At 43.1% G+C, this 20,988-nt stretch overlaps 1 protein-coding gene across 7 annotated transcripts in view; it reads left to right on the top strand.

The window, feature by feature from the left end:
- Positions 1–7,378, top strand: part of MOV10L1 (Mov10 like RISC complex RNA helicase 1) — an 84,761-nt gene extending 77,383 nt beyond the window's left edge. For 5 of the 7 annotated variants that reach the window (XM_037889043.2, XM_043550747.1, XM_043550755.1 and 2 more), the window contains 4 exons: positions 421–528; positions 2,272–2,409; positions 5,362–5,453; positions 6,151–7,378. In XM_037889043.2, the coding sequence (XP_037744971.2) occupies positions 421–528; positions 2,272–2,409; positions 5,362–5,453; position 6,151 (339 nt within the window). In that variant the 3' untranslated portion in view covers positions 6,152–7,378. The remainder of the gene's footprint in view (positions 1–420; positions 529–2,271; positions 2,410–5,361; positions 5,454–6,150) is intronic. The other 2 variants (XM_043550753.1, XM_043550740.1) reach the window with 1 other exon arrangement.
- Positions 7,379–20,988: the final 13,610 nt, after the last annotated feature.

Raw genomic sequence — 20,988 nt, 5'->3', positions numbered from 1 at the left:
TGCGGGAACAGTGGGATAGCTACCTACTTTGCAACACTCCGGAAGTTGATGCTTGCCTCGGTACTGTGGAAGCACTCCGCCGAGTTAATGCACTTAGAGCATTTTCTGTGGGGACACACACACTCGAATATATAAAAATGATTTCTAAAAAAACGACTTCTATAAATTCGACCTAATTTCGTAGTGTAGACATACCCTTAGTTTGGCAACAGGTATGACCCTTTCCCATGTGAACTTTGTACTTAATCTAAAAGCTCTTGTTAATCATTCCCAGTTAGAACATTTGCTCTCAATCCAGATGCAAACACTTTGAGAGGTATAAAAATTTTTACATTAGGTTCTATTTTTGATACACTTTGTATGAAAGATACTAGTTATTTAATCTAAAAACAAATTCCTTCAAATATTTTTGTTTTATAGGTAGAAAAAATTAGGTTTCTTCTGCGAAATGTTGATTTGATGGATATTAAAGTTGGTTCTGTAGAGGAGTTTCAAGGGCAGGAGTACTTGGTGATCATCATATCGACAGTATGTAAAAGTGCAATGTTTTTTATACAACAGTAATCACCATTTTAAAAGGCAACGTATTTTTATCTAACACTTATGTATCACAGCACCTAAGATACTACTTCATTTTCTAAGTACAGGCAAATACTGCAGTATATCAGATATCATTTTGTAGTAGTTGGTAAATATTTACGTTTATATTGTAACAATTGTCTCGTTTATTTTACACAAGGGTATGACTTTTTTACTTCAAACTTCGAGTACATTTAAACATAAATTGGGGAATTGAAAATTGTGTAAATTTAAGATAGTAACTATAGAGGAGAAAACTTTAATCACTGTGATAATGAACCTGTCTACAGCTATTTGATTTATATGAAAGTTAACATTCAGCCCACTTCCTAATGAGAGGTGCACATGACCAGAGTCACTGCCTCAATTGATACCTTTGCTGGTAGTCTATCCAAAAGGACCAACACCAAACATGCATGGAGACTGAACTATCTTATCACCTTGTAAATTTGTAGGCTTGGCAGAATTTGATTTTTTTTATAGTTTTGATGAATAATCTGTTTATTTTTAAGCATTTTTTAAATTTTTATCAATTTAAAATTTCAGAGTTGCAGAAAATTATGAGGGGGGTCAGACGATAATTATTTAATGACAGTAGATTTTTGCAATTCAGAAAGTTAAAGCCTCGTAACCATTAAAACACAAATTTCAGTATCGTATGTCAAAATATGCAAAGTATATAGCCTTAAATCAAACTCTGATTTCTCAAGCATCATTTTTTCTTTCTTTACCAAGCTGTGACTGTCAATTATTGATGGAAATACGTTTTCACTGGTTTCTGTATGGTGAAATCGACGTTTATCAACATTTACCGATAAAAATATAATGCTTCCAGGCCATATTACTTGTATTGTGATAGTACTTTATCTCGATCTTAGCTCCATTACCATACTATGAGTGCCTCACAGTCTTTAATATATTTATCCTCACAACACACCTGTGAGGATACTGAGGTACAGAGATGAGTGACTTGCCCACAGAAAGTCTGGTAGAGCAGGTATTTGAACCCAGCTCTTGAGTTCCATGCTAGGAACCTAACCGTAAGGTCTCATTGAGCTTGGGTGCATGCGTGTGCACACACACAGGTGAAGAAAGTCTCTGCCCTGAAGTGTTCCTAATCTAAATAGGAGACAATAGGTGGATATAACATACTGGGAGAGAACAAGGAAACAACATGAAGTGTGATAAGTTGTGGTCCCAGAGTACCAGTTGTCTGAAGAAGGTGGTCCCTCCATGTTAGGTTTGAAGCATGTCTGGGCATTGTAAGGAAGCATGCAATACTATTCCATGTACAAATACAGTAGCTTAGTCTGTGGGTCGATCAATTAGAACTTCTCCGGAGCATTACCTACCTTCACCAATAAAATTAAATAATGTTCTAAGATGGCGTTCTTCATTAAGATATGTACTACTAATTTCTCTTTCTGAATTAGGATTGGCACCCCTGATTGCTGCTTCACTGGGGCCACTTTACACACCATTCTCCTTGAGCAGTCTCATCTGGAGAACTTGCCTTGTGTAGGGGATATCTAGAGTGGCAACATAGTTGACGGGGTGAAGTTGTACTTATTATATGTTTTCTCTGATCCATCCTAACTACAGTAGGAAAGAAAACAATTTTTGACTGCAGTATATTTTGGTGAGTTTCCATCTCACTTATTGACTGTTGCTTTGTTTGTCTATTCATTTTAGGTACGATCGAGTGAGGGTTCATTTGATGATGATAGATACTACTTGGGATTCCTCTCTAATGCAAAACGATTTAATGTGGCAATTACCAGACCAAAGGCTTTGCTTATTATGGTGGGAAATCCTCATGTTCTTGTAAAAGTAAGGTGGTATTTTTGTTTTTTCGCTGTTCAAAAAAAAAAACAGAAGTGTGTGTGCAGTATTTGTATGGTATTTTGGGGTTATGAACTGTGTTTTTTTGAGTTTTTATTTACTTGGTGTGAAGAACAATGACTCTTTGTTCTCCTTTATATGAAACTTTTTCAAAACAGTGTTGAGCACTGCTTTCTTTTAGTGTAGTTCTGGTTTGAAAAGTGATTAAAATGGCACCTTCTAACCTAACACATACCTGTCCCTATGCATAGCTGGCACCTTATCTCTTGACTTTAGTGAAATGTCACTAAAAGTCAAGTAGTAATTTTTTTACTCATGTTAGCTGCATTATTCTGCAGTGCTAGGTTTGCGAGCTGGATTCTCTTTTAGCATATTTATTGTTTTGAGTGTGGAGCCAAATTCTGCTCTCACGTGCAGAAGTTCCATTGGATGTTGCTTTCAGTAGGGTTGCACAATTGTAAAATAAAGTCAGAATTTGGCATGTATAATCTCCTACTGATGGTGGTGATGCACAAGTGTGAAAGAGTCTGGCCTGACTTTCAGATCCCAGAGGGAGTTTGGAGGATGGGCAGTTGGGGTCAGGGCCGGCTCTAGGATTTTTGCTATACCCCAAGCAAAAAAAATTTTTGGCCGCCCCCGCTTTTTTTTTTCATGCCCCCCTGGCTCCGCCCCAACTCCGTCCCTTCCCCAAATCCCCGGCCCCGCCTCCTCCCCCGGGCGTGCCGCATTCCCCCCCGCATTACTTCCTGCGGCTCTTCCCCCCCCCCCCCCTCCCCATACAACCCCTGGCCCTAGCTCACCTCCACTCCGCCTGCTCCCCGGAAAACGCCGTCACTCCGCTTCTCCCTCTCAGGCGAGGGAGAGGCAGCGCGTTCAGGGGAGCAGGCGGAGGGGGGGGGGGGGCGCAGCGCGGCAAGCCTGGGAGGGAGGTGGGAGAAGCAGAGTGGCGGTGGTACGCTCAGCGGGGGCACATTTCTAGGGGCGGCATGGCTGGCGCCAGAATGCCACCCCTAGAAATGTGCCGCCCCAAGCACCTGCTTGTTTTGCTGGTGCCCAGAGCCGGCCCTGGTTGGGGGAGGAAGGAGTTTTTACTTGTAAACTGAGTAAATTTCACCTAGACACCAGAGATGCCACCAAGATGGAACCTTGGCATACTGTTTGTAGTTTCCTGTATTTAGTTTTTTCAGTGCACAGCCATCCTCTTTATTTAAATTTGTGTTCCTATCTGTGACTAAAGGGCCAGTTAGAGAAAGGAATTTATATGCAATATTTTTGACTTTTCAGCTTGTGGTTTCAGTTGCGCTGGGACTCTTTATATGTTAGTACTACAGCTATTGACTTCCATGTCCTAAGAAATACAATGAGCATTGTCATCCACAATGTCAAAATACTTTTAGATATCACTTACATGTCTTTAGAATATTTAGCTCTTTTTGTCCATGTCTTCTGCATCTCTAAAGGACTTAAGAGTAAGCAAATACGTAGAAGTAGGACAGTCAGAATTTTCCTTAGTCTAAGCCATCCTGTTGACAATCTTCCCTACCATATAGGGAAACTCTAGGTATGTTTAGATGGAGAAAATCAGTGTGAAGCATCATTCTTTAAGTTACCATCCACAGCTTTACCTGGAAATGAAAGTGTTTTAGTCCCTCCTCTCATCTTGGTCAATATGAATTTATAATTTAGAAATCAATATATTTGTAGGTAACAATCATGATGTTTAGGTTAATTTGGATGCATTGTTAATCTTGTTAGAGAGATTCTCTTTTTGCTTAATCTTCCCAAAAGAATCCGAGTGCTCTTAGAGCTTATCTATAGTGTGTCTTAGTTCACACCAGTCCCATTTTTGAACAGAACTGCATTAACATGCATAGAACTTTTAGTGCACACCAGCAGAGTTTACACAGGTCAGTTAGTGCATGACACAAGCTGGTGCGTATTACAATTCTCACCCCAGCTGGTGTGGATTTAGGCACTGTATAGACAAGCCCTAAGAGTCCTTGGATTATTTTGGGAATACTAAGCCTAAAGGGAATCTAACAAGCTATTAACAATGCATCCAAATCAACCTAAACAACATGAAGAAAAGGAATACTTGTGGCACCTTAGAGACTAACAATTTATTTGAGCATAAGCTTTCGCTCACTTCATCGGATGCATTCCTTTTCGTATGATGTCCATCTGTTTGCATTTGGAAGGTAAGATGATGTCTGTCTGTATCTGTATGAGTTTTTTCATGAAGTTGATAGATTTCCACTCCATACGGCTAAATGCAGTGCCTTGCATAATGACAGATTTCAGAGTAGCAGCCGTGTTAGTCTGTATTCGCAAAAAGAAAAGGAGTACTAGTGGCACCTTAGAGACTAACCAGGCTTATGCTCAAATAAATTGGTTAGTCTCTAAGGCGCCACAAGTACTCCTTTTCTTTTTGTGAATACAGACTAACACGGCTGCTACTCTAACACCTAAACAACATGATTGTTACCCACAAAATAGTGATTTGTAAATCCATGTTGACCAAGATGAGAGGATGGACCAAAACACTTCCATTTCCAGGTAAGGAAATGAGGAGGACTACAGCTAATAAGAATTCTGTGTATTTAGAATCACTACCTTCCTGTGTGTATTAGGTTCATCATTTATAGTGAATCAAAAAAATAAGGTTAGTGTGCCTTTCCAGAATGCAGTGTTTCAGAAACTTCTAATACTTTTAGGAGCACATACAAATCTATCTGTAGAAAATGTAAATTCCAGCTAAATACAGCAACATTATTTAATTACCTTCTGTTAACCAGTCTGCAGGTTCTATTTTTTGACAAATAATTTTATTCAAATAAATTTAGGTCTCCTGTACGCTTGCATCACCTGTTAATACTCTCTGAAATACACAAATGAATTCTAACTGCACTACTGTATTTAAACATAACTTTTTTTTGGTAGGATCCCTGTTTCAGCGCTCTTTTGGAATACAGCCTAGCAAATGGAGTTTATGTAGGTTGCGATTTGCCTTCTGAATTGAAATCTCTGCAATAGTGAGTGCCTGCCTCTTCAGTATGCTTAAGTGTGGGGGCAACTTATTGTGTGTGTTTCTAAACAGATACAGACTCTAATAAGGGTATGATAAATACAGGAACATCTGTTTCCATATTCAGAAGGTGTGGTTACTGAGATATAAGCGTTTCTTTTCCCAGATATGTTAATTACCAAATTCTAAGTTATATAGACTATATTATAACTTATCAAAATTGTGCACATGTATTTGGGGAACTAGATTTTTTTATTTTATTTTATTTTTTTTAAGTTTCCTCCAAGTCATTAAGTATGGCCTTTGGAGTCCTACAAATAGGAAAAGGTACATCAAAAAATTATAAGTGAACCAAGGCCATTATATTCCAATGAGTGCTTAAAAGCTAAGCAGCCAAACAGAGCTTTGTGTATCAAAATAAATTGGCTGACTGCTTGTTGAGCATACATACCAATAACTTAAAAATCTGATTTCAAAATCTATTTCTAAGGTTTCTAAGATGATGGCAACTTAACTAAGGGAGAACAGTTTTTAAAGAATGTGATTTAAGCTGACTGAGCCCCTTTTAAGCAAGATACTAGATTTACTACACAGGAATTAATTTTTTATCTAAACCAGCACCTTCTTATTCACAGGAGGGTGGTTGGATCTACTTCACCATTTATAATTATTTTTCCCTTTTACTTTTTAACTTTAATCCATAGATACGACTAGCTTCCAGTGCTCAGGGCGTGACCCGAAGACTTTTCCATCTGAAAGTGAATGTGTGAAAAGCATTTGATCCAAAACAGAAACTCAGAACCTCTAGTTTCAGCATTGTTTTCTAAATAGTTTGTATTCCTAAACTTTAAGCGGATTTTTTTTATTTAACTACAAACAACTTTAAGTTCAAAATCCTGTGCGTCAAGGTAAAGTTGCTATACCAACTTCAGTCTTGTACCAAACGAGTATAAATACCTAAAGTTTATGCATACTGTAATGTACCATTATCCTTTTGGCTTCTCAAAACAGAAGCTAAAAAGAACCAGGAACTAATGTTGAATTTCTCCCATCTGACGTTTAATTTTGTATCTGTAATAGTCTACAATTTTGTAATGTCTTTTATTCAGTGCCCTGCAATCCTCTGAGTTCATGTAGTATCGGTTCAGACCCAGGCAAGTATTTCAATCCAGGCTTCTGAGAAAGCTTTATATCAAAAGAATAGTTTTTACAATGTTTCAAGGATTTCTGTTTCTTCTTCTTCTTCCCCTCTCTTTAGTCTCTGGCATTTTTCTCTGAAGAAAGCTATTGGTTTCCAAAAGGCTTTTTTCCTTGCTCTCACCTGTTGTAACAAATCTGTAGCTTCTGAAGGTGACTTAGCCTCTTTGGGCTGACCTATCACAAAAACCTATAATAGAGGTACTATATTTATGAAACTCATAGCTTCGTGCTGCACTTGGGCTTTTCCAGGTTCTCATATTAACGAGAGAAAGGAAGTGGTGACGTAAAACATTACATTTTAGGCAACCTCTAACTTTTTTTTTTTTTTTTTAATACAGCCAATAATCCCATGCAAGCAGATAACCTAGATGGCTTCTAGTGCACTTTCACAGAAAGGATCAGCTTAATGATTTGGGGCTAGGAAATTAGAATGTAGTTTGGAAGATGTCAGCTAAAGATTACAAGGGTTACTCAGAGATAAAAGTTAGACACTATAGAATAAAGGTGGAAAAACACTGCAGCAGTTACGCCAAGAAACCTTTAATTTTTTGTTTTGGAAAAACAATGTTCAGAAAATCCATCCCTATGAGAATGACCTGCATTAAGTATTTTTTTTTACAGGCAAAATATGAGAACATATATATGGCTTATTTTCCTGTATAAGTGAGATAAAGAGTGTTTAGAAATTTACTGACTAATGTTTAAATAATAAAGCCTGGTGTACAAAAATAACCTCAACTGTAGCTATCTAGTGATTTTTATGAAAACTTAGTGGTGCAGCTCCTTTGAGGATTAAGAAATACTGTAAGCAACAATATGATCCAGCCTGGACTGCCTACAGTTTCATTTATTGGGTTTCTGACTGCCCATATACCTTAAACAAAGATTTTGATTAAAGGTATTCCCATAACAAGCAGTACAAGGCTTATAGTCACCTCACTGTTTTCTTTTAATTTTTTTAAACTACCAAAATTTGTGGGTTGTTTTATTTTTGTTTCCCACTTCAGTAAGCAAACAGCTGGCAGTCTTGCTATAATAGATAATAGATCTGATCAGTGGTTCATGCAATCTGATGGCCCTTTACAAGGCAGTGACCTATGTCATGCTTTTCAATATAATACATTAGGGGAAAATCTGAAATTCATATAAGATTAAAGCCACAAGGGACAACTATCTTTCAGTCCGATAGGCCAGAGAATTTCACCCATTAATTCCTGCATCCAGCCCAATAACTCTTGGCTAAAACAGAGCATAGCATGTAGACACTGTTTTTGATTTTTAAGGTTTCATAAATAGACCTTTGTGATCATTTAGTCTGATTTACATAACACAGGCCATAGGATTTCCCTGTAATAATTCTGGCTTCAAGTCTTATAGCTGTGATTGAACTAGAGCACATTTTCTAGAAAAATATCCAGTCTTGATTTTAAAATCTGTAGTGGCGGGGAATCCACCACAACCCCTGGTGGGGATGTTCCGGTGATTAATTATCCTAACCGTTAAAAACGTGCACCTTTAGTTCTAGTCTGAATGTGTCTAGCTTGAACTTGCAGTCACCAGTGGATCTTGTCATACCTTTGTCAGCTAGTTTAAAGAGCCATCTGTTACCAAATGTCTATTGTCCCATGTAGGTACTTGCAGACTTCGAGCAGGTCTCCCCCTTTGATAAGTTAAATAGATTTAGCTTCTGGAGTCTCACTGTAAGTCTCACTGAATCCTCTCCAAATTTTCAAAATCCTTATTGAAAAGTGGTCACCAGAACTGGACACAATTCCAGTAGCAGTTGCACCAGGGCCAAATACAGGTAATATAACCTCCCTACTCCAACTCTATTCTATTTATATATCCTGCAATCACATTATTAGCCCTTTTTGGCCACAGCATCACACTGGGAGATCATGTTCCGTGGATTATACACCATATCACCAAGTCTTTTTGAGAGTCACTGCGCCTCCAGTTCCTTCTCACTGCTGCATGGTCTGTTGGAGCTGTTAGTGTCCTCTCCCCTTTGATGCACTTTTAAAGAAAAGAAGTTTAGAAATTCTATATATAGTTAGTTTTAGTCTACTGTTTTTGCTGTTTCTTCATAGTTTAGTTTTTAGTAGCAGTTTTAGTAGGATTTGGACTTTGGGGGAATCTGTTTTCCCATTCTTCCCCCTCCCACCCACTCCCCAGCACCCACACACAGATTATGACAAAGACGCCAGGTTTCAAGATCTGTGCCTCCCGTCCACGTTCATTCTCAGTCAGTGACACGCACCGATGCTACCTCTGCTGCTTGGAAGAAGCCCACATTTCATCCAGGTGCAATATCTGCAAGTCCTTCCCAAGCCGTACCCAGGAAGACCAGGCTCATCACCTCTAGAAGCACCTCATGGAGGTTGCCATGAGTCTGAAGTCAAAACCAGGCCAAGGAACACCCCACCCCATACATTGGCCTGAGAAACTCAGGAGTGTTTCTCTGGCTGCAGAGCTTAATTCCAGCTCCAGTGGTACTGCATGTACAGACCCCGTGCTGGAGCCTAGTTGAGAGGTAAGGAAGCATGCACGTAAGCCTGGCAGTAAATCTTCCTCCAAGCCAAAAGATGATGTGCCTTCCATGAGTTCCAGTCACAGAGAAGTGATGGCATTCCAAGGCACACAAACATGACAAAAAATTGCACAGACCAACAGATCTGCTGGTACCAAGCCGTGCACACCTGCAGAGTCAGCCTCCCTTAAGATGAGGGATCCGCCGGTTCGGGGACAGTGCTCCGCTCCAGTATAGAATGGGTAATGTTGACACAAGGTGTTGGGATACATATATCCATGTAATATGTTGTAGGCCTAGTGTGGATGAAGTGTGTTTGCCCTGAGTTGCATGTTGATAACCGAAACGAGAATTTGAGGTTTTAAGCCATCAAGAGCTGTTTGTGAAAAATATGAGAAAGATGGAGAAATACCAGATAAGGAAATAGCATTGGGGGTATTGCCATGACAATGTACCTGTTGAAATGTATCTGTTGCAGTATAAACAAGAACTGGGGAAAGAGGAACATCTTGAGCCTGGGACTGTTTCTAAACATCTTGGGTTTTGACAATTTGCCCAGAACTGTTTCTTCCATCGGTTTCGACAGTACCACCACTGGATCCAGGTTCTGAGTTCTTATAGTCGGCTGATTCCGACAGGGCACAAGAGCCACCTGTTCACTGCTGTTAGTATAATTACATGAAAGGTCCACCAGTGGTGTGGCAATACCCTCCCCTTCAGCAGCATGGAAGCTGCTGGTTGCCCTCTCCATGTGGCGGTCCGCACCATCTGCCGGATCAGTCTTGCTGGCCCTATTGGGGGTCCTGGCCCCAGTACCCACCCTTGGAACCCACTCGTTCCACGAAGGAAGCTTAGCTCCTATCTCTATTTAGGGCACCCTCAGGCAGATGTTCCAAACAAGCTATGGAGGATGAACCACTCAGTCCAGTTCTGATGGTACTAGCGGAACAGGAGTGTTTCTCATTATCCTCTCCAGATGCTGCAGTCCTTCAGCCTCCCCCTTACCTCCAGATGACTTTTTCCAGTTTCAGGAACTCCTGTGAAGGGTGGCAGGCAAACAGTATATTCCACTGGAGGAAGTACAGGACAAGCAGCATCAGCTCCTGGACATCCTTCATTCCTCAGTACCAAACGGGTTTGTTCTACCCATTAACTATGCCATTCTCCAACCAGCTCAAACAGTTTGACATACCCCAGCTACTTGCATGCCTACCCTCAAGGGGGCAGAGAAGAGACACTACATTCCAGCTAAAGGGTCAGAGTTCTTTTCTCTCACCCCTCACCCAATTCCCCTGTGGTGCAAGCAGCAACAGAACGATCCAGACAGCAAAATACATGCTCCACCTCGAAAGATGAGGGCAAACTCTTGGATCTTCTGGGATGCAAGGTTTTCTCTTCAGCAAGCCTCCAATTTCAGATTTCAAACTACCAAGCCTTGCTGGCCAAATATGAATTTCTTAACTACAGTAAATTGGAGGACTTTGCCAACAAGCTGCCTCAGCAAGACCAAGCATGTTTCTAGTCTATCCTGGAGCAGGGCAAGCTGGTGGCTAGAATGGCGCTACAGTTGGCTACAGATGCAGCAGATACCTTGTCTCACTCAATGGTCACTGGTATTGTCATGAGGAGAGATTGATGGCTGCACTCATCCAGGTTCCCCAGAAAGTGCAGAAAACCATTGGGGACCTTTCTTTTGATGAGTCACATCTGTTTAATCAGAAGACCGATGATTCCCTTTATTCCTTCAAGGATTCCAGATCCACATTACAATCACTGGGTAGCTATACACCTGCACCCAAAAGGAAATTCTACTGCCCACCGCCTAAACACTGGTTCAGGACTCCCCAGTTCTTCCACCAGAGGTCATACAAACCTCCTCATAAGTGCCAGAAGATGCAATGATCCCATCCTCGGGGCCCACCTTCACAATGTTCCTCATCTCATGTTCAAACCTCTCAAAAATGACATTTGAGTGCCACAAGCGAGTCGTCAACCATCACCGTGCTTACCACCATTCAACCAACCCTCTCCCTTCGAGAGTCGTCTACCAGTCCTTTTTACCAGCTTGGAGTGCAATAACAGTGGACACATAGGTCCTGGATGTCATCCACTATGACTATACAGTTGAGTTCACTATGCTACCTCATCCATGTTCCCTGCCCCGATCCTTTTTCAGGGACCACACTAATGACGGTATCCTCACCCTAGAAATGGACTTCTTGCTACAAAGGGGAGCAATAGAGCACATCCCTTGGACCTATCAGGGCACGACGTTCTATTCAGTTAGGCTGCTGACCAGGAAGTAATCTTCCAGAGACTCAAAACATGATTGCAGACTCTAATTAGAAGATTCATCGTTGATCACAAATGGGAGCTGCACAACTCCATAGTGAATGACATCTTCTGCCAATGGGGGACTCCCACCAGAAACTTCTTCGTTTCTCACATCAACAACAAATAGAGCACATACTGCTCCAGGAAGGTGTTGGTATCAACTCTCAAGGCAATGTCCTCATCTTCTGCTGGTCGGACCAGATCAACTACACATTTTCCCCACTCTCCCTCTTATTCCATGAATCCTCCACAAGATCAGGTGGGAGAGGGCCAGGTCTATCCTGATAGCCCTGTTCCGGTCCCGCCATTTTGATTTCCCACACTTCTCCACGTCGGCCCGTCCCCCAATTCCCTTACCCTCTTCTTGGAACTGCTCATGCAACACAACAGCAGGATCAGACATCCTGATCCACAGACATTTCACATTAGAGCTTGGTATTTGGATAGGCATCTTCTCTAGAACAGGAATGTTTGTTGGCATTACAAGACATCCTTTTAAGCCACAGGAAAGAGTCCATGAGGCGTTTTTATCAGCCCAAGTAGAAACGCTTTGCCCTCTGGTCCCAGCAGATAGGGGCTTCGCCCCTAAGGAAGTGGACATTCCCCTTCTTTTAGACTTTCTGTCCCTGAAGACGTTTGGACTTGCCCTCAATTCTATAGCAGTTGGTTATCAGTGTCTTCCATCCCCCACACCTGTGTAGAAGGGCACTCCATATTTACACACCCGTTGACTACCAGATTTTGGAAGCGTCTCAGGACTTTCCCACCCACACAACCTATTGTCCCCAGTGGGACTTCAACCTTGTTCTCTCAGCGTTGACTAAATCACCCTTTGACCCACTGGCTTCATGCTCTCGGTCCCTCTTTTCCATGAAGGTCACCTTCCTGGTAAAACACTGTTGGGAAAAACCACTTCAGCAGCAAGCATCAGCGATCAAAGAAGGATACTAAAGGATTTATAAAGTAAGCCTGTTAGTTTTAACTATAACTTAGAATATAGTGGGAGTGGGGTTTTTTACTAAGAATGCATAAAATACTGTTACTAATTGAGACTTTATCTGTGTAAATTTTAGAACAAATTCAAGAACTGCTGTCCATGATTTGTTACAAACTGGCGATTTGTAGCAAAGTGCTTTGCTTGGAATCATTTACACGATATGCTGTCATAATTTAAATGCTCTTTTAAACGTGTAATAAGGAATTAGTGTAAGGCAGGGGTTCTCAAAATTCATTGCACTGCGACCCCTTCTGACACCAAAAGTTATTCCATGACCCCAGCAGGGGGCACCGAAGCCTGAGCCCGCCCAAGCCCCATTGCCCTGGATGGGGGAGCCAAAGCCTGAGCCCCACTGCTCCGGGGAGGGGGAGCCAAAGCTGAAGCTCAAGGGCTTCAGCCCCAGGCAGGGGGCCTGCAACCTGAGTCCTGCTGGCCAGCGTTTCCATCCCGGGCCCCAGCAAGCCTAAGCCAATCCTGGCGACCCCACTCAAAGGGGGTCATGACCCACAGTTTGAGAACTGCTGGTGTAAGGGGTTTTGTGCCTTCTTTGAGATTTTTAGATCATATTGTATTAGGGATTATTAGCTACATTAATAAAATACTTTATTTTGGAAATGTGTACTGCCTATGTCAATTACTTTATTGGAAGGTTATATCCATGTCCTTTAGCGTTTTCTGTAACAACTCCAGAAACTGATACCTCAGGAAAGACAGATAAAGAGGCAGTAGGCTTGGGATGCCAAAAATCCATTTTTCAGGGCAACACCCTGAGTTTGAGAATGTTGATGTGGACAGAAGCTTCTTGAGGAATCCATTTGCCCTGGCCTACAGAGCCTTGGAAATGGGCATCCTAACACAGCAGGGAAATATCCATGGTAATGAACCTTTGGGGGGGTGGATGCAAAAAAATGCAACTTCCACACAAACTTTGAAAAAATCCTTGCACCAGTTGAGGGAGCAGAGAACTCTGAGATATGGTCACTTGTTTGGATAGACTATGTCTGTTGGGGTGTAAACAGTCCTGAGCCGGTCCTGAAGGTATTTAAGTTGTAGTCTTGCATGGGAGGAAGGGGAGGAGGGGTCACAAACGCAGAGGCCAACATATGGCCTAAGGGCTGTAGGCAGGCCCTTGCTATGGATTGTGGGATCTGTTGTAGGGTAGAGATAAGACTGGCCATCATGACAAACCTTTCTACAGGTAGGTAGATCCTAGCAGTTGAGTCCAGAGTGGCTCCAGTGAAGTCTATGCACTGTACCAGCGTGAGAGTAAATTTTTTCGAGGTTTAGACAAAGGCCATTGCTGATTGCTGACTGGATGTCAAGGAAGTAGCGACCCTGGAGTTGCCAATCATCCAGATGAGGAAAGACAGCTATTCCCCAGTGATGCAGCTGAGCTGTGGTGACAGAGAGGACCTTTGTAAAGACACTTGGGCAAGATGAAAGGCCAAAGGAGATGATATGATACTGATAATGATCTGTGCTAATGATGAGTGTCTTTGAAATGGGTGAATACCTACGTAAATGTATGCATTCTGGAGATTTGAAAACAACGAACCAGTCCCCAGGATCTAAGGATGGAGTTATTGCTGCTAAATTGCAATTTTGCAAAATTAGTTATAAAAATATTGCCAACAAATAAAAGTATTCAGAGACTTCAGGTCTATAGATTACCTCCATCCCCCTGCCCTTGTGGGAAGCAGGAAGTACCTGGAATAAAAACCCCTTTCTGACAAATTCAGGGGGAACTGGCTCTATCACCTGCATAAGCAGGAGAGGTCGAACCTCCTGCTTAGGGGACCCTCATGAGAAGGCAAGAGGAAGGGTGGGGGGAATGGATTGGAATTGGATACAATGTCCCATTGAAACCACCTTTAGCATCCCTCTGTCTGATGTGATGAAGTCCCAATCAGGTAGATAATGGGGGAGAGAGTCCCCAAAGGATAAATTGAGCAGCATGATCTCCAAAGAAGGGGGTAGATTGTGACCCAAGACCAAGCTGTCAAAATGGCTGTTTGAAGGATGGTGCAGCCTGGGAGGTAAACATAAAGGGTGAGAGCCCCTTCTTGTGAGGTCTGGACCTCTTTCTGGAGGGGTCTACAGGACTTCTATAGGTCTGGTATTGAAAGGCTCATGGTTGTTGAGCAGGCTGCAGTTTGCTAAATCGTCTCTTTGTTGCAGGCCTATAGATCCCAAGAGTTTCAGTGTCATCCTGGAATTCTTGAGAGTGAAGTGAGCGGTTGGTGTCGCTACTGAAGAGCTTCAAAAGAAAGGTTCTCCACTGTGTTCTGAACCTCCCTGGGAATGCTGGAGGTTTTATAGCCAAGAGGCTCACCAAATGATAGCGATTGCTATCTAATCTAGGGAGCCTTCATGATCATCTGGCCTTCTCAAATAAGAGCTTAAAATGACTTTTTGGTCTTCTAGCAGGTAGTCAATGAAATATGCTTTATTAGATTAAACATGTACATTTTATTATCGAGGCTTAATAGTTCGTGACCCTAAACTGCAGAGCAGCAGAGGAGTAGCTCTTTTGGCCCAGAAGCTCCAGCCACTTGAGCTCTTTATCTGAGAGAGTCTGTTTGGAATAAGCTTGTTGATGGCTCCTTGTTTTTACTGCTTCCACTACAAAGGAGCTGGTAGGAAAAAAGGATGGGGAAAAAAAAAATCTACTACCAGGGATGGGAGGAAAAAAATTCCATCCCCTTGGCCGGGACATAATACTGTTTTGTCAGCCCTCTTCCACGTGGCTGGGCTGATGACAGGTGTCTGCCATACAGTAGATTGGTGATAGTAAATCTATTAATAGGGTAAGACAGCCTTGCCCTAGGAAGCAGAAAGTTCACCAGGAAGTGTGTGGTGGTTCCTTGACTTTCTCCAGTGGGACCAGACGGAGTCTAATCTCTTCAGCAGCAGAGTATGGGGGCAGGGGCATAACCCCCTCAGCAAGGCAGGATAACAGCCTCTTGTATCACATCCAGTAAGTTTTCTAAGCTGTTCTAACTCCTATGTAAAGAAATCAGTACCAGAGACAGCACTGTCCCACACAGCTGGAAGCAGGCAGAGCAGGAGAAAAACTTAGTGAATTTTACCTGCTCCAATTAGCATAACAAAAATCGTGACAGTATCAATGTTTAGACATGCATAAAATCTAGATGTAGCTAATTTTACAAATATTAAATAGTGATAGTTTATAGCAGGTTTAGCTAGAAATCCAAAGTGGCGGCCATAATTATTTTATTTAAAAAATCAAAATGGTGATCTTAGGCTGAATTGACCAGTAGCAGACAGGAAACTGGGGTTATAACAAAAGATTTTGCTTTTAGCTGCTCTGAAAAGCCTTGCAGCACCTTGGATAGAGACTTGCAGACAAAAACTGAAAAAGCGGCTTAATCATCATAAAATCGTATCTCTCCAGATTTGGCATGACGGTGGTGGTGACAGTATCTTAACGCTTTGGTTGCATAAAACAGTAGTTAGTTTTAGGATTAAGGCTTTAGATAAGTAGGAATTAATGATAGTTTAGAGTCAGAAAACCAAAATAGTGGTTGCAAGTATTCTCTGTGGAGGACATAGGTTTAGATAGAGTTCAATGGGGAATGACCCGGCATGTCTCCCAAGACCTCAAGGGGAGGATCTATGCTAATATTGACCTCCAGGGGAAGATCTATGCAGCAAGGGGGGGATGAGCGTCTATGATGATAACTGGAAGCTGATTGGCTGAGTGGATCTAATTGGGCAGGAAAGATTATGCTAATGAGCTGGATTTGAGAAAGCAACCAGTATATAAGACTGACAGCCAGCAGGCTTAAGTGTGTGGGCATGTAGGGTACCTGAGCTGCAGAGCTGAAGGGAATAAAGCTGAAGAAAAAGCAGAGGCTTCCAGAAGCAGCTACCCACAGGCAACTGAAGCTTCCAAGTAGCTTCTAAGGCAGCACAGCAGCACCAGCAGGTTCCGGGCAGGCGGCAAGGGGAGCTTTGTGAGGCAGCAGCAGCAGCCATCCCCAGAGCAGATATCTCCAAATTGACAGAACAGAAGGACCCCTTGAGATGAATCAGAGGGATTTTGAGTGACAGTGTGTAAGTCTCTAATTTTTCCATCAAAATTTTTTTAAAAAATGACTGGGTGTACCTGTAAATAAAAACCAGATGCCTGCCTGAGTGAGATCTGCCCCACCCATTCTGTGACCATCTGGCCACCACTCACAGAATGTTACTGTAAACAATGATTCTTTAATGTATTATAATGTTTTGTTGTATACATGCATAGAAGCTCTGTTTGTTACTTTATGATGGGTTGCAATATACCATTGTATTGGGGCTCTATGCATGTGTATGAGAGATCTCTATGCGCCTTAATCATCATATTGTAACTGCCATTTGACTTATGTATGCTATGTTTCCTATGTTGTCTGTCTTATTTTATTATGCCATTTTAAATGTTATGTCTTGTAGAATATGATATACTTTTTCTTGCTTTATTAAATATATTGTCATTGCTTTATCTCCTTTTGTGATAAATGAAGGGGGGTTAGCTTCCTTTTATGGACATCCAGCCAGCCAGTAGCTATAAAATCCCTCTTAGTAGCTGTTCTCTAATTGCACTACCTGTAAAGGGATAAAAAGTCTCACTGCTATGCATAGGTAAAAGGAAGGGAGTGGACACCTGGCTAAAAGAGCCAATGGGAAGGCTAGAACTTTTTTAAATTGAAAAAAAAAAAAAAAAAAAAAAGACTCCCCTTTTGTCTGTCTGTCTGCCCTCCTGGGGAGGGGCAAAGAGGGCAGCAGCTATGCTATAAAAGCTTGGGCCAGGTATGAAAAAATCCTCAGTATCCTACCTAGAAACTACTCGTTTAAAACCCCAGATATCTAAGTAGATCAGGAATGTCTAGAAAGATGCAATTAGTTTTATTCCTTTTATTTCGTTATGGCTTGTGGATTCCTCTGTGCTAACCCGAGGTGCTTTTGTTTTGCTTGTAACCTTTAAGCTGGACCTCAAGAAAGCTAGTCTTGGTGCTTAATTCTTGTAGTTGCTCTTTTAAAATCTAGCAATAGCCTGAGTTCCCGGATGTATGTATTCTTTTTTTATTAATAAAATTTACCTTTTTTAAGAACAGAATTGGATTTTTGTTTTAAGAGGTTTGTGCACATGTTGTTTAATTGTCTGTGGCAAGAACTGATTTCCTTTCTCAGCTCTTCCCAGCGGGGGGAGGGGGATGAAAGGGCTTGAGGGTACCCCACAGGAAGGAATTCTCAAGTGCGCCTTCCTGGGTTCTCAAACGGGGGATTTTTTTTGCACTTTGGTGGTGGCAGTATCTACAGCTTTTCTCTGACCTTGAATTGGTAACCTTGGGAGTTTAATACAAGAGTGGCCAGTGTTATTTTTTTAGAATCCTTATGGGCCTCCACCTTCTGCACTCAAAGTGCCAGAGTGGGGAATTAGCCTTGACACCTTAAGTAAATGTTACTTTGTTTTCGAAGAATTACTGTTTGCATGTCAATCCTTTGAGCGAAAGCCTGTATCCGTGTTCTTCCAAGGGGTAGCAGGATTAGCCTGCTCTGGGGAATCCTCTGCAGGTCAGCAAAAACCCCCTAGTACTACCCTTGCAATTCCTCTAGGGCGGGCCACCACCTTATTACTAAGGCTACGATTTTGTCATTGTTTTTAGTAAAAGTCATGGATGGGTCACAGGCAAGAAACAAAAAAAATCATGGAAGCTGTGACCTGTCCCTGACTTTTACTAAAAACATTCCTGACAAAAGAGGGAGGGAGGAGGGTCCACCACCCTGCCCCCCTTCCCAACCTGCAGTAGCTGGGAGTAGCAGGGTCCCCGTGGAGCTGGAGCAGGTGGGGGGGAGTGGGTCCCCCTGCCACTGCTGGTTGGGGGAGGGGGGGCTTCCAGCAGCTGCTGAGGTCCCTCTGCCATGGCCAGAGGCAGGGGACAGCTGCTTGCAGTGGCGAGCAGCTGCGGGGGGGAGCCCTGGCCAGCAGTAGTAGCTGGGGAGCTGCACGGGTTCCCATGGCCGCTGAGTAGCTCCGGGATCCCTCTGTCATGGCCAGAGGTGGCTGGGAACTGCAGGGCGGGGGGTGGCTGCTCGTGGCCGCTGAGCAGCTCCTGGGTTCCTCTGCCACCACCACTGGTGGCTGGGCAGCTCAGGGATCCCCGCCAGTGTGGTGGCCAGTCAGTTCCAAGGGTCCCACCACCACCGGCATCTGGAGAGCTGTATTGCTATGTAGCTTGTATTGTGTTATATTGTCGTCTTTCTTGATTATATAATGGTTACAAATGATTACTTTGTTTTCAAAGAATTACTGCTTGAGACAAACTCCCTGGTAAAACGTGGGTAATTCTTCTAGGGAGGGCCTACTTCGATGGGCCAGATTGACAATTGGTTTACAGACCATTATTAGGGTGCCATGGGTCCAAATTTTGGGGTAACAGATGGAAGTGTTGCCTCAACTGCTGCCTTCCTCTGTAGCATGGGGCACGGGTCACTTGCTGGAAGATTCTCTGCTCCTTGAAGTCTTTAAACCATAATTTGAGGACTTCAATAGCTCAGCTCAGACATAGGTGAGAGGTTTATCACAGGAGTGGGTGGGTGAGATTCTGTGGCCTGCGTTGTGCAGGAAGTCGGACTAGATGATCATAATGGTCCCTTCTGACCTTAATATCTGTGAATCTTCTTGCCTCTGTGTGGCTACTTCCTGGGGAGGCTATTGTGGTACTAGTAGCTGCTAGTCCAAAATGGGTCTCTTACACGAAGCTAACCTACAATACTGGTCACTTTAAGGAGTCATGGGGTTTCAGAAGATCCACTACAGTTGTGCATAGAGAAAAGGTCCATGGGGTTTTCCTGCCAGGAGTGATATGGACATCTGGGATCTTTTCCCCAGGAAACACCTACAGCGAAGAAGGTGGGTTTGGGATGGAGGTGCAGTCCTGGACAGAAATGTCCAAGTCAGAGGAGGTTTCTTCTTCTGCCTCCAGTAGAGGAGCTCCAGGAAGTGGTACCAGGAACCATGTCCATTTTGGAGGCTAAGGTGGGGCTGGTAATGGTGTTGGTACCAGCAGTCAAGATTTTATGCTGGGATGCAGTACAAGTGGATAAGTTCTCTAGCAATACTGGGGAAGAGTTTCTCAGTACCGCTTCAGAGGGGTGATTCCAGTTCCTCTGCAGGAGGTCTTTGTGAGAGAGGAACCTGGACAGTAGTGGGGAAGCTAGAGACAGGGAGAGGGTGCAGCAGTACAATTCATGCACTCCATAGTTATGCACCCCAAGGAGGAATATACCAGAGACAGTGCAGAGGGATGGTCCATGCACTTCTTGTGGCTGTGACCTAAAGGGGGTGATACCAGAACCTTAGAAGAAAGCTTCTTAAGAGTCATAGCACCTGGAGAAGTCTCTGGGGTTAGAGGGCTTAGCTTCAGTAGCGACAACAATGGCTCTCAGCATGATTTGCTAGAAGATTTCTTGGTGCAAGTATACCACAAGTCTTGGTAGGTATTGGTGCTTTGGTACCAGAGCCAATAGCAGTACCCATTACCAGAGCATGAGCTCTCCCTATTTCCAGTCTTGAACAGTGACTTCCCCTTCTTTTGGAGTCTCTCTGCAAGAATTTGGTTTTCCTTTTTGAATGGTTAGTTTCCAAAACTGCTCCACGATCTGTGGAAGACACCACTGTAACCTAAGCATGTGAGGCCAGTGTACTGGGACAGATTAGACTCCATGAGCCTTAAGGAGCTCTCTCAGCTTGCAAGAACTGTTTTTAAATGAGGTGTAGACCTTCCATTTTCATAGGATGAGAGACTCCCTGACTCGGCTAGAATGCCTGTTGATGAGGGATGAAGACCTGTAGCAGGGCTGATGGACTTTGAAACCTGAGGGGTTTGGCATAACCCAACCAGGGAGGCCCCAGCAGCACAAGGAAAGGGGCAGCTGGAAAACACCCCTTACCCTCAAAAGCACAAACGTATGCTAAAGTAAAGTAAAAACAATAAGGAATGAAATTAAATACTTATAAAAGGATGCTGATAACTAGCAGCAGACACTGCAGTGCTCCAGCTCGAGTTGAGGATGGTTGAGAAGGAACTGGAGGAGTAATGAGTCTCTCTTTATATACTCTCGCACCAGAGCATGAGGATGTATAGAGTGCAGGTGTAGATCTAAGTTCCCTGTAAACTGCATGGCCATGCAGCAGCCTATTTAGCACCATGCAGGAGCTTAGGGAACCCACGTGGGGACCAGCGGTGTGTCTCCCCCAGCCCCAACTGCAGCCTAGACCTGCCACGGGCAGATGAGGCCTGGGGCAATGCGGCTGCAGCGGCACAGACCCAGGTGCGGCCAGATCAGGCCCAGGAACGGCCAGAGTGGCATAGACCCAGCCTGACCCCAGAACGGCCCGGACCCAGCTGCAGTGCCTACACCCCCAGCCAGTCCCTTCCCACCCCTGCACCCTCCCACAAGAACCCCTTGGCCCCACTC

The sequence above is a fragment of the Chelonia mydas genome, chromosome 1, assembly GCF_015237465.2.
Source record: "Chelonia mydas isolate rCheMyd1 chromosome 1, rCheMyd1.pri.v2, whole genome shotgun sequence".
Lineage (NCBI taxonomy): Eukaryota > Metazoa > Chordata > Testudines > Cheloniidae > Chelonia > Chelonia mydas.
The sequence above is the reverse complement of the archived record's forward strand: the minus strand, read 5'-3'. Positions and strand labels throughout refer to the sequence as shown.